Genomic DNA, 13,199 nt, shown 5'->3' with positions numbered 1-13,199 from the left:
TACCATGATTTTCTGTAGAAAGTAACACTGTAGGAAGTTGCTATTTTGCTTTAAATTCACTCATCTAAGGCTTTTAAATTTTAAATAGATACCTTGAACTAGTAAGAACTAATTTTTTTCACATCAGTTTCTCCCCTAAATATCAATTTTACATGGTCATTGTATATTTTTTATTTTCTGATGCTAGATAATGAAAGTAAGTATTACACTTACAAAGTTATGTGAATCTTGGGTTCTGTGGTTTTTCTTTTGCACATGCCTGTGTTTCTTTGGAAAAGTCACAGTATTTGAGAATCTTAGTGTTTGGTGTTTCTTTTGTTATCTGTACTATTACATTCCTGTAATCTTTGGGTTTTGGTTTACTTTCCAAGTAGATTTAATTACCAAGATGCTGAAAGAACATCATCACAACTCAAGATTCCTTTATATTAATGTTTATTTGCATTTTTGATTAATTTATAGATGGGATGAGAATATTACTAATTTTTAATTATTAAATATGAGTATTAATTTTATATAAAATCTATCAACTTTAGTGAGTTTTTATTTTTAAATCAGACTCACTTTTTCTTTTTAGTTGGTCCAGCACTAAGCAAGGAAGAGAAAGAGTTGGAAAGGAGAAAAGAGTTAAAGAAAATACGAGTAAAATATGGTTTACGGGTAAGGATGTTAAGTATTATTACATGTATTCAAAATTGTGTACCTGGTTTTGAATAAAAATGCCGTTAGATATGCATAGTCCACTTTAATATATATAAAAATAGTTATTTAGAATGATTTTGAGGTTTATATAATTTTTTTAGTTGTTTACTGTTACCTTAACAACTATTGAGGTTGAAGTAGAAAAATGGTGATAGTACCCTACATTTTTTTTTAATTTAAGTTCTTTATTGTTTAAAGTATTACATATGTCTCCATTTTCTTTCCTACATTTTGATAGCCATTTCTAGTTTTAAAAAACTTGCATTCAATGTTACCATCGAAGAACATAGTTGAAGGACTAATGCTGCCTGATTTCAAGACTTGTTATAAATTACAGTAATACAGTATACTATTGGCATAAGGATAAACAAGTCACGGGAACAGAATACTGAATCCAGAAATAAATCCATATAGATAGGTGTGTGTGATTTCAGCAAAGGTGTGAAGGCAATTTGGTGGAGAAGGAATGATTTTTTTAAATTAATAAGTTACCATATGCAGAAATAACAACAAAAAGAACTTTGATTCACACCACATAATATATAAATGAACTCAAAATGGATCATAGATATGAATTTAAAATCTAAAACTATAAAACTTTTCTAAGCAAACCTTTTAGGCAAAGATTTTTTTATATATCTAACACTGAAAGCACAGTTCATAAAAGAGCATATTAATAAATTGCACTTCCTCCAATACTTCTGTTTCTCCAAAGACACTGTTAAAAGGATGAAAAGATAAGCCACAAACTGGGAAAAATATTTGCAAATCAATCTGATAAAAATCATACATCTTATATCTAGAATACATAATGAACTCTCAAAAATCAGTAAAAACAAGTCAATTAAAAAATGAGCAAAAGGTTTGAATAGACACTTCCAGCTGATACACAGATGTCCAATAAACACATGAAAAGATGTTCGGTATCAGTAGTCACTAGGAAATGCAAAGTAAAACCAGTTAAAAAGACTGACCATAACAAGTGTTGGTGGGCATGTAGAGGAACTGGAACTCACCACTCTAATCCAAGGTATGTATCCAAGAGAAATGAAAGCATATGCTCATACAAAAACTAGTAAACAAATGTTCATAGCAGCGATTTTTCTAATAGCCAGAACTGGAAAAAATTTATGTGTTCATCATGAATGGATAAGTAAACTGTGGTATATATCTCTGTGGTCAAATACTATTTAGCAATAAAAAAGCATGAGCTATTGTATGGGCTGCAATATGGATGAATCTCAATTGTGCTGAGTGAAAGAAGCTAGACAAGAATATATAGTATATACTTCTATTTATATAAAATTCTAGGAAAACAAACTTACATGTGACAGAAAGATTGTCTGGTTGCCTGAATACAGGAGAAGAAGGATGCACAGGGAGGATCTGAGGGATAGATTACAAAAAAGGACAAGGACACTTTTATGGGAGATGGATTTGTTTATTGATTGGGGTGATGGTTTTATAGGTATATACACATCTCAAAAGTGTCTAATTGTACACTTTATGTGTAATTTATTGAATGTTAACATACCTCAATAAGGCTGTAAAAAGTATTGCCATTTAATCCTGTAAGTAGACCAGGAAGGTAATTAATATTTTCAGTTTACATTTGAGAAACTAAAGCTAAGGGTCACTCAGTTACTAACTGATAGAGTTAGGTGTAGAATCTAGGTCTAAATTAGTGTATTTGTCCAGTGCTTTTTACACTTCATGAAGATGTGGTAAAGATGCTCCAAAATAATATATGTACTGCAAAGTTGTATTTTTGTTGTTACTTTTGTGCTAAGGGAGAGAAATCATAATAGAAAAAAAATGTCAAGGGACTAATTTGGAAGTAAAATAAAGGATATATAAGGAGGGAATAAAATATTTTCTCAAAAATTATAACTCGCCCTAGCCATTTGGCTTAGTGGATAGAGCGTCATCCTGCGGACCGAAGGGTCCTGGGTTTGATTCCAGTCAAGGGCATGTACCTTGGTTGCAGCCTCCTCCCCGGCCTGGGACCTGGTTGGGGCTTGTTCAGGAGGCAACCAATCAATGTGTTTCTCTCACATCGATGTTTCGCTCTGTCTTTCGCTCTCTCTTCCACTCTCCCTGAAAAACTCAATGGAAAAAATATTCTCAGGTGAGGATTAACAAAAATATTCTATATAATAAAAGGCTAATATGCAAATCAACTGAATGGCGGAATGACAGGTTGTTATGACATGCACTGACCACCAGGGGGTAGATGCTCAATGCAGGAGCTGGCCCTTGGTGGTCAGTGTGCTCCCACAAGGGGAGCACTGCTCAGCCAGAAGCCAGACTCATGCCTAGGTGGTGGGAGCCTCTCCCACCTCTGAGGCAGCACTAAGGATGTCCGACTGATGGCTTAGACTGTCAGACATCCCCCGAGGGCTCCTGGACTGCAAGAGGGCACAGGCCTGGCTGGGGAACCCCCCCTACCCCCCAGTGCACGAATTTTCGTGCACCAGGCCTCTAGTAAATAAATAAATTTTAACTCAATTTCTGAATCATCTTTCGGAGAAAAACCCATTGAGATCACTGGTTCTGTTTTGTTTCTCTGATTATAAGCAAAATTAGGTAAAAACTTCTGTGGTACTTTCCTTGAATTGCTCTAGCAGCCCCTAGCAACTCTGTGGATGAATGTCGTACTTTTTACATAAAGATCAGCAAGTAGCCCTAACCGGTTTGGCTCAATGGATAGAGCGTCAGCCTGCGGACTCAAGGGTCCCAGGTTCAATTCCGGTCAAGGGCATATACCTTGGTTGTGGGCACATCCCCAATGGGGAGTGTGCAGGAGGCAGCTGATGGATGTTTCTAACTCTATATCCCTCTCCCTTCCTCTCTGTAAAAAATCAATAAAATATATTTTAAAAAATCTTTAAAGATCAACAAGTAATAACAAAGGGTGGAGAGAAGTCTTCTCTGAAGCTCCAAGCTGAATTTACTACCTCCTCTTTTGTGCTACTGCCACATACTATGTATACCTCTATTGTTGAACCAATCATACTGTAGCTTGCTAAAGATTATGTGTCTGTCTTCCTGGATTATAAATTTCTTTGCATTCCATCACCTGGCATGGACCTTAACATACTCTTTACTTAATAAGAGTAAAGAGCATGGTCCGGCTGGTGTGGCTCAGTGGTTGAGTGTCGACCTATGAACCAGGAGGTCACAGTTCGATTCCTGGTCAGGGCATATCCCGGGTTGCAGGCTCAATCCCCAGTGTGGGGCATGCAGGAGGCAGCTGACGGGTGATTCTCTTGAGAGAGAATTGATGTTTCTATCTCTCTCTCCCTCTCCTTTCCTATCTCTGAAATCAATAATAAAAAAAAAATTTTTAAAGAATACAGAGTATGTTAAGTTCCATGCTTAACATATTCTTTACTCATAATTCACATATGATTTATATTCTATATACAATTTGTGTTTTAGTACTTCGAATAATATAAACATTTTAAAGGGGATGGAATAAAAATAGCATATTCAATAATATAATTGTCTTCATTTGTTTTAATTGTTAATAGAGACCACATTGAACAATATCGCTAATAAGGCAGATATACAGACATTACATTTTTATATATTTGTTTTCTTCATTGAGTATTTTGTATTTATAAAGAATACAGACTATGAAGATGAAAAGGCATTGAAGAATCCAAAATATAAAGATAGAGCAGGAAAACGTAGGAAGCAGATTGGAAGTGAAGGAACTTTCCAAAGAGATGATGCTCCTGCATCTGTTCATTCGTAAGTATTAACTTTTCCAAAATAGTTTCTAAAGTAGTTGTACCAATTGTTTTTAATTTATTCATTTATTATAAATGTGACCTAAGTGGTCTTTTAGAAATCAATTATCATCTTAATTTTTTTTAAAGTGAAATTACCGATAGCAACAAAGGTCGGAAGATGTTGGAAAAGATGGGTTGGAAAAAAGGAGAGGGCCTGGGGAAGGACGGCGGAGGAATGAAAACTCCGGTAAGATCTGGGTTTTCTTTCTCTCTTTATTCTTCAGCAGGTGTGTTTACTATGTACCTAGTATGTACCAGGCATTCCCTTAAGAGCTAGTAGTACAGTAGCAAGCAAAAGCAGACGTGATTACTGCCTCAGTGGCATTCATGGTTACCAAATATGTGCATTATTTTATTTTGTTTTTAATATTTTCAGGAAGCCTCTTAAGAGTTTTTCCTTCAGTGGAGCTAGGATAGTAAATGTTATTTCCTGAGCCAAAGGTTTTTTGTATATTTTAGTTGTTTTTAATGATTTCCTGGCACTAAGCATTTACAGGAGCAGTTACAGTGTTACTTTACAAATAGGCAGATTTTATATTAGCTGGAGAATCTGTTTTGGGTTCAGGAATCAGAGCATGTAACAAGCAATAGAGAGAATAATGTTTGAAAAACAATACAGTGATTTAATGCCACAGTCGCATGGTTCATCAGAATTCAGATTATCTTTCACAAAAACCTTACAAAGTAACACGACCAAAGAACGTTCTTCATAATTACTTGGTGCCTAAAGAAATAACGAGTGAATCACTGAGTTTGATGTAAATTTTCTCATTCCATTGAGACACAATGGGAAGAACATGGGTTTTATAGCTAGACCTAGGTTAGAATAGTGCTCAGCTGCTTACTATCTGCAGGACTTAGGGAAGTTTGGACTTCAGTTTTCATATGTAAAAAAGGGGATAATAACTGGTTTTCAGTGATGTCATGGAAATAAAGCCTGAAATACATTAGGGACTCAGTAACTGGGAACTTTTAATGGTTCTCAGCATAATGAGAAGTATTCCCCTCCTTTTATGAAAATAAACAATTGAGTTCTTTTTATGACTCTTAATGTTTAACCTACCTGTTCACTTACTTAGGTGAGGCTAGGACAGTAGGTTTAAATACATCTGTTGCCTGTACTTTTGGTTAGAGTAGGAAGACACATTCTGCAGCATTTCCGTGAATTTCAGTGCTATTTAAGGAACACTCTATTTATTGTCGAGGGAACTGTCCTTATTGACAGGCAAGACAATGTAGAAAAATTTAAGTTCCATGTATAATCATGTATGTATTTCTGTGTGTATCTGATACATTTTGATAGGTTTTTCTTTTGCATCATCTTTTCTAAATCAAAAGAATTATACTTAAAATACCAAGTTGGACACAGCAGATTTTAATGTGCTTTGACTGTACAGTAAATAATTTCTCTGCTCAACTTTTGGTAATAGATTCAGCTTCAGCTTCGACGAACACATGCAGGCTTGGGGACAGGTAAACCATCGTCAATTGAAGATGCTCACCTTCTCCAAAACAAGAGCAAGAAGAACTGGGAGAAAGCACGAGAGAGGTTTGCTGAAAACTTTCCAGAAACTAAGCCTCAAAAGGACGCACCAGGGACAGTGCCTTGGGTCAAAGGGACTGTAGAGTGAAGGTCAGTCCTAGAACACAATTCAAGCTTTTTAACAGAGAGTCTGGAACTTTTCCCTCCAAAAGAGCCAGTGGCATGAGGGAACCTGTATCACAATTTACCCCCTCATGATTCAGAAATGTATAATAAAGTGTGGTTTGCAGCTTTTAAAAAACATTTTTTTAAACTAGTAAGTAGTGAATGAATCAAGTTATTTGATGGGTGGATTAAAGTTCACAGGGCATGGATGAGCTTATCAAACTTTGTTATTTTATCTTGTCATTTATAAGACCCACATAAGTAACTAGCCATATCAGCAAAATTCATATCCTCACTAATGATTTAAATGTACATTTGTCCTTGTCTCCATATGTTCATTATGTTGAGAAAATATGGGTAGAGGTGCATACATTTTATTTTCCTTGAAATAACGTTAAGTAATATTATTGAAGAACTAACAAACAGGTGACATGTAGAAAATTAGTCTTTCGTTGTTTTCTTCTGTGAAGAATCTGTTGATTTGTACTATAAAGCATTTACATTGGTTTGTTTCATAGATGAAATATTTAGATATAAACAATTGAGTACAGTATTGAAATATTCATTGTACTGGCATTTGTAGTTTTGATAAATCCCATTGCTGGCAATGGAGTTTTGCCAGGTAAATCTAATTTCTACTGCCAACAGATTATCTAGCCAAGGCCTCAAACTCGAGTATTTATTGAAAATGTTCTCAAATGCAATAAAAACATTATAACATCAAAAAGAGTGATTCATTGAACCAATGATTTAAACATACTGGTCTGCTTTGAACTCACTACCAACCAGAATTTTCCTCTTGAAATTGGCAGAGCAGTAACAAAAGGACACCCTGAAATACTGGAGAACTGCAGTGCAGTTTTCTGAGTGCAGGTGTCACTGCTCTGCCAGTTATCACTATTTTTTTCCGTTTGACTTTTCTCTTAACTCTTGGGAAATTAATGCTGGAACTGACCCTCTTTTGGCAGTGAATGTAAGCTACAGCTCCCTCATCTACTATAAAGAAATGTCTTCAAGATTTAGAATAGGAAAGAAAAATTCTGAAAAGAAAAAAGTACAGTAGGGAAAATAATTCAGAAGGAAAAGCTACCTGTTGGAATTTCTAGTCTAAATGGTATAGGGTACTTCGAAAGAAAAGGGAGTGGGGAAAGAAAAATAAATGTATTACTAAAGATGAGACATGTGACCAAATTACTAAGTCCCTTAAAACCTAAGTTGGGATAATCAGAGGCCCTAGAACTCCAGATGTGGTTATAATATTTTTCTGTATCCTTCCTGGCCACTTACATACCCTAACACAAATATATGTGCATTAGACTTGGAGGCAACAGAAGTTTCCTGCATTATTTTCTCTAAATTAGAAAAATAATTACTCTTCTAAATGTGGTTTGGTACTGGTGCCCTGTATATAGGTAACAATATAGAATTCCCAAAGTAGATTTTGCTTCTGGTAGATCTTACTCATTGGGTTAGTATACTGTCTATATAGTTCTCATTTTTATTATTAGATTGCAGAAAACTTTTTTCATTGTTTTCTTTTGTTAAGAAAATGGAACTTGAAAATGGTGATAAAAACTGAAGTATATGTGATACTTGCATAATTAAACCCCTTTGCAGATCAAAGTCTCAGGGCTACACTGTATAGTGGTTAAAGCACTGAATCATGTCTGTGTCTATTTCCAAATGTGAAATAATATTCTTCTCACATGTCTGTCTTAAATAGAAAATGAGAAAATGTATATAAAAGCACTTTGTAAACCATAAAAGTAGTACAAATGTGAGCTTCTGTTTTTTCAGAAGCATACATGTCAATTATGTACAATTTGGATTACACATAAAATTATTTTGTGTCTAGTATTTTAAATTATAGTTTATTCACACTGCATAAATTTATTAATTTAATAGCCTTTAAGTGTTATTTTAAGTGGAGCTACAAGTTGCTAATTTGAGAAGTCTTAATATTTTATATTTTTGCCAGAACATGAGAAGCTGGTAAAATTGAGAACAGAAGAAACCATCAACATTAAAGAAAAATAACAAATTGTTTTCTATAATTAAATAGTTAGGAAGTACTTTTTCTAAAAAAGAAAGGCATTTTTTTCTGCTTTTAAACAGTTTTTACTTCTGATGTTTCATTTTTATTCTACTTGTGAATTTAAGAAAAGATATGGTTCACCCGAATCAAATATCTTCCAACTTATCATGTAAAAGATTATTTTCTTAATTTGGTACATTTTCAAATTGCAGGCAAAAGAAGATAGAACTTTCCAACATGGTAGAGCAGGAGGTATCAGAGATTTTGCACAAGGCCACCCTATCAAGCTGCAGGACAGAGGGATGTGCTTGGCAGGGAGCCAGAAAGGCATTTCTGGACCCAACACGTTCTCAGGAACAGTTGAAAGTATTTTCTCTATCATCTTATTCTAAATGTGCTTATTTTTGTAGGGCATCACTTTTGTGTCTGAATCTTTGTTTCCATATGTTTTATTTTACCTTTTTAGCCTGTAAAGTTGGAAATACATTTGGATTCTTTAAAATGAGTCAGTTTTCATGTGTGTGTCTGTTTGTCTCAAACCAGGCTCTCACTCTGTCTGCTTTACTGTTCTTAGTGTGACTGTGGCTTTGTAGCTGCAGTGTGACTTTTGGAATGTCAGTCATTACATTTATATCCGAAACAGGAAGAAAGGGTAAAGAGTAGTGTTTGTGTTAGTTCTCTTTTATCAGGAGAGAGAAGCTTACTCGGAAGCTCTCATAGCACACTTCTCCTTAGGGTCGCTAGCCAGAACCTGGTAACATGGCTACCCACAGCTACAAGGGAAGTTGAAAAGGTGGGCAACAGGATGGTCTCAGTTAACTTAAGCCAATCATGAACCATCACCTGGGGCTGACCATGCTGCTACTGGAACAGAATTGGGATTCAGTGAGCAAGGCAGAAGGGGGACAGTTGAATGAGCAGGTAACTATCTGCCAGAGGATTGGTTAAATTGTGATACAGTCCTGTCATACAATAGTTTGTAGCCCTTCAGGTGAGTAAGGTAGAATTATCTATAATATAGAAAAATAGTCTCACTGCATTGCTGCTTAAAAAAACAGATTATGGAAAAGTGTGCATAGCATAATCTCATTTTAAAAATATGGGTACATATTATTGTTTTTAATATTAATTACCCAAGGAGTGAACAAACTCTTATTTTTTATTTTATTATTTCTGTATTTGAACTTTAAAGTAGGTATTCTTGTGTAGTTAACTAGGTATAACCATACACATTTATGGCAAATAGGAATGTAACACCAGAAAGTGGAGAGGCCTTCAGGGCTCAACCCCAGACATTTTCTTTACGTATGCCCACTTTCATGTACCAACTATAAACCCAGGACTTCCAAGTTCTTTTACTCGGGATCCATACCTAACTCAAAGTCACCGTAAATGCAGCTTGTCCAAAGTTGAACCCAGTCTTCTCCAAATCTGGTCTCCCAGTTTACTCAGCTGGCAGCATCATCTAGTTGTGCAAGCCAGAACCTAGGAGTCAGCCTCTATTCAGTACCACCACCTCCTCTTCCTTCCCCCTAATTTCCAGTGTATTAACTCAGTTCACTTTCACCACTCACCTGGACTGTTAAAGTAACCTCCTCACTGGTCTCCCAGCAGTCACTCCTCCCCCTCTCCAGTCCATCCACATCGCGGGCATAGTGTCTTCACAACTCCCATTTCATCATCTCCTATTTAAATCCTTCAATGACTTCTCATTACTCTGAGGAAGAAAACAAAATCCTAGCCCATAATACCCTACCTGGTCTAGCCACTGCTAAGTTTCCCAGTCCTGTCTTGTATCTTTCTCCCACTTGGTCTCTGGGCTCCGGCATGCTGTCCTCTCTTAGTTTCTCAGTCATGCCATACCCACTCTCACCCCAGGGTTGCTTATATTCTGTTATGTCTGGAATGCTCTTCTTGTAGCCTTTGACCTAGTTAACTGACATATTCTTTAGATCTCTGCTAATTGATTCTTCTTCAGGGATGCCTCATTTGTCCCCCCTAGCTGTGGGCAAACTACGGCCTGCGGGCCGGATCCGGCTGTTCTATCCGGTTCTCTTGCTCTCCCCTCCGCTCTTTTACTTTGAATTTATATTAGTTCACACAAACACTCCATCCATGCTTTTGTTCCGGCCCTCCGGTCCAGTTTAAGAACCCATTGTGGCCCTCGAGTCAAAAAGTTTGCCCACCCCTGCCCTAGACTAATTGCCTTTGATAAATGTTCTTGAAAATCCATATTTGTTTCACTTAGACTGCTTATTTTGGTTCACAGTTATATATTAACTACGAAACTCGTGCAAGAGTAGGCCTTTGCAGCCTTGGTGGCTCCCTTGATCCCACCGCTGCAGCCCTGGCTCTGGCCGGAAGGTCATCCGGAAGGATGTCTGGTCTAATTAGCATATTATGCTTTTATTATTATAAATTAGCGTGATTACTGTGAAACTTGTCTGTCTAGATTCTTAAATGCCATGTGGGAAAGACCTTGGTTTTTCTCACAATTGCATTCCTAGTACCTAGTACCAGCTCTGGCTTACACTCTCACAGGCTTAGAAGTGAAAGAGCAAGATGGGTTTGGGGGACTGCAAATGGCTTGACACGGATGGAGTTTTGTGTGACTGAGAAACATGGGAGGGACTGAGGTTACAAAGAGGACACAATCCCTTAGTGAATTATGAAATCATGTTACTGGTTGGAATCAGTGAACATTGATCGAAAGCTTCATTTTCAAACTGTTTGACAGAAGCCATGGCATTGCTTTAAGAGCTGTAGCTGTGCATGTGCTTGACGAGGGTGGAAAGGGTTAGGATGCCAGACTGGTGACTCCATTTCTCATGCTTGTTACCAGAATAGGTTTGTAGTGATCTGTTTTCAATTCAGGCCTCCAAATAGATTACATATGTAGGAAGGTTTTCACTGCTTAAAGAAAAGGGGGTGGAGTGAGGTGGGATGGGGAGAAGAACTGAGCCACTTACCTACAGCCATTCTAGCATACTGCGTTAAGAAACTTGAATTTTATCTTTTTTGATTGTGAAGGATTTTAAGCAGAAAAGGACCCTCAGAAAGGGTCCTTTCTGCTATAGAAAGCTTTATAGCAGAATAACTGGCTGATTGATGAGATACGAGTGGAGGCTGGCAGACTTCCTTGAGGGTTTGTTTCATTTAGTACATGTTTATTGAGCACCCATCAGATGCTGTGCAGACCTGTGAAGGCAGGGACATGGTTTCTTTTATCCACTGATGTGTCTTCAGTACCTACTAGAGGTGAATGCTTAGGAGGTACTCAATAAGTGCTTGTTGGTAGGATGGATGGAACACACAATTTGTGATATGTCAGGCACTGTGCTAGGCATTTAACATATTATCTTCTTTATTCCTGACAGTATTTTATGAATTAGAATACAAGCTTAGAGAGGTTTTAATTTTGCTCAAGGTCAAAATACCCATGACAAAGTTGCAGAGCTAGGGTTTAATCTTGATTCTTTTCATCCCAATTGGGATGGTTAAGAGCACTGGCTAACGAGTCTGACTGACCTGGGTTCAAATTACAGATTCACCACTCCCAAGCTGAGTGCCATTTAAAAATTTATTAATCCTGTATACCTTAATGTCTTCATGGGGTTGTTGGAAAGTTTAAATGAGATAATGAGGCCTATGTGGCACTGAGCACAGTGCCCAGTTCATAATAAACCCTCAAATCTGAGAAATTATTGGTATTATTATGCCATGCTACCATTACCAAGGATGTTGAATCCTGGAATAGAGATGGTGGTTCTTGAAGCCAGGGAAGTTGAGGTAAGAGGAAGGGCCATCTTCATTCTTCGAGGTGATGATAAGAGAAAGATATGGACAAGAAGACTGAGTCAGGAGCTGGATTTCTTAATGAATATTGGAGAATGAGCAGGAAATTGGTAATGAGAAAGACAGAATGGGTAGAGGCTATTGTAGATGAGTCTTATCCTCAAAGAAGGGATGGATTCTGCATGACTTTGGAAAAGGAGTTATCTGAAGAATGATAGGAAGATCTAGCAGGCCCATCCTGGCTGTTGCTATCCTGTGGGAACAAGGGAGCTGCAGGGAGGACTCCAAGAAGAACTAGGTTTCAGATACTCTTATATGAAGATCATTCAGCAGATATCCATGAGGTGCTTCATACAGGCCAGGCACAATTCCAGGACTTGGGATACAGCAATAAACAAACAGGATAAGACTCCCTGCATTCTTGGAGCTTACATTTATTTTTTAGACCGTATTTGGTAGAATGTAAAGGCCAAGTAGTTGCATGAAGGCCGTGATAGTTCCCCAAAGAATATTAATCCAAAGTAGCTTTTGTTCATCGAAAAGTTTTTTCACAAGCCAAACTTCTGAGGGGAAAGTGCCATTTGGTTTATTGTTGTTTAATGTTTTCAGATCTCTCTCCAGACCTTTTTAGGGTAATCTTATAAACTCTGCCTTTAAAAAAGTTTTAGTCATGTGTTTGAGGGATTTGGATATGTGGACAATAGTAAAACCTTACTGTACTGATGCTGCAGCCCCTCATTTAATTCTGGGAATAACTCTGCCTGCTCAGACATGTGAGTTTTGTGGTTCTAAATCTAAACAATAGATCATTAAAATACAAAAACAATGCAACATGAATCAGGTCACTGGAATTGGAGTTGATGGAGAACATGTAAATCAAAAAGTCTCTAGAGCAGTGGTTCTCAACCTTTTTAATGCCGCGACCCTTAAATACAGTTCCTCATGTTGTGGTGACCCCCAACCATAAAATTATTTTTGTTGCTACTTCATAACTGTAATTTTGCTACTGTTACGAATTGTAATGTAAATATCTGTTTTCCGATGGTCTTAGCAGGTGAACCTGCTAGCAGTTCTCAATCTGTGGGTCGTGACCCACAGGTTGAGAACCGCTGCTGTAGAGCCTAAGACCTAGACCGCTGCTGTAGAGCCTAAGACCATCGGAAAACACAGATATTTACATTACAATTCATAACAGTAGCATAATTACAGTTAATGAAGTAAC

The 13,199-nt window shown here is 37.0% G+C and overlaps 1 protein-coding gene across 2 annotated transcripts in view; it reads left to right on the top strand.

The window, feature by feature from the left end:
* The window catches only part of AGGF1 (angiogenic factor with G-patch and FHA domains 1), a 44,016-nt gene extending 35,336 nt beyond the window's left edge, over window positions 1-8,680 (top strand). Inside the window, exons 11-15 of one of the 2 annotated variants that reach the window (XM_080677243.1) lie at window positions 578-660; window positions 4,331-4,458; window positions 4,587-4,686; window positions 5,930-6,132; window positions 8,395-8,680. In XM_080677243.1, coding sequence (XP_080533369.1) covers window positions 578-660; window positions 4,331-4,458; window positions 4,587-4,686; window positions 5,930-6,130 — 512 coding nt within the window. In that variant the 3' untranslated portion in view covers window positions 6,131-6,132; window positions 8,395-8,680. Of the gene's footprint in view, window positions 1-577; window positions 661-4,330; window positions 4,459-4,586; window positions 4,687-5,929; window positions 7,177-8,394 lie in introns of those variants that run through there. The other variant, XM_080677242.1, reaches the window with a different exon arrangement.
* Window positions 8,681-13,199: the final 4,519 nt, after the last annotated feature.

This window comes from Plecotus auritus (assembly GCF_963455305.1).
Source record: "Plecotus auritus genome assembly, chromosome: 7".
NCBI classification, from domain to species: Eukaryota; Metazoa; Chordata; class Mammalia; order Chiroptera; family Vespertilionidae; genus Plecotus; species Plecotus auritus.
This window is presented reverse-complemented; position numbering and strand designations above follow the sequence as displayed.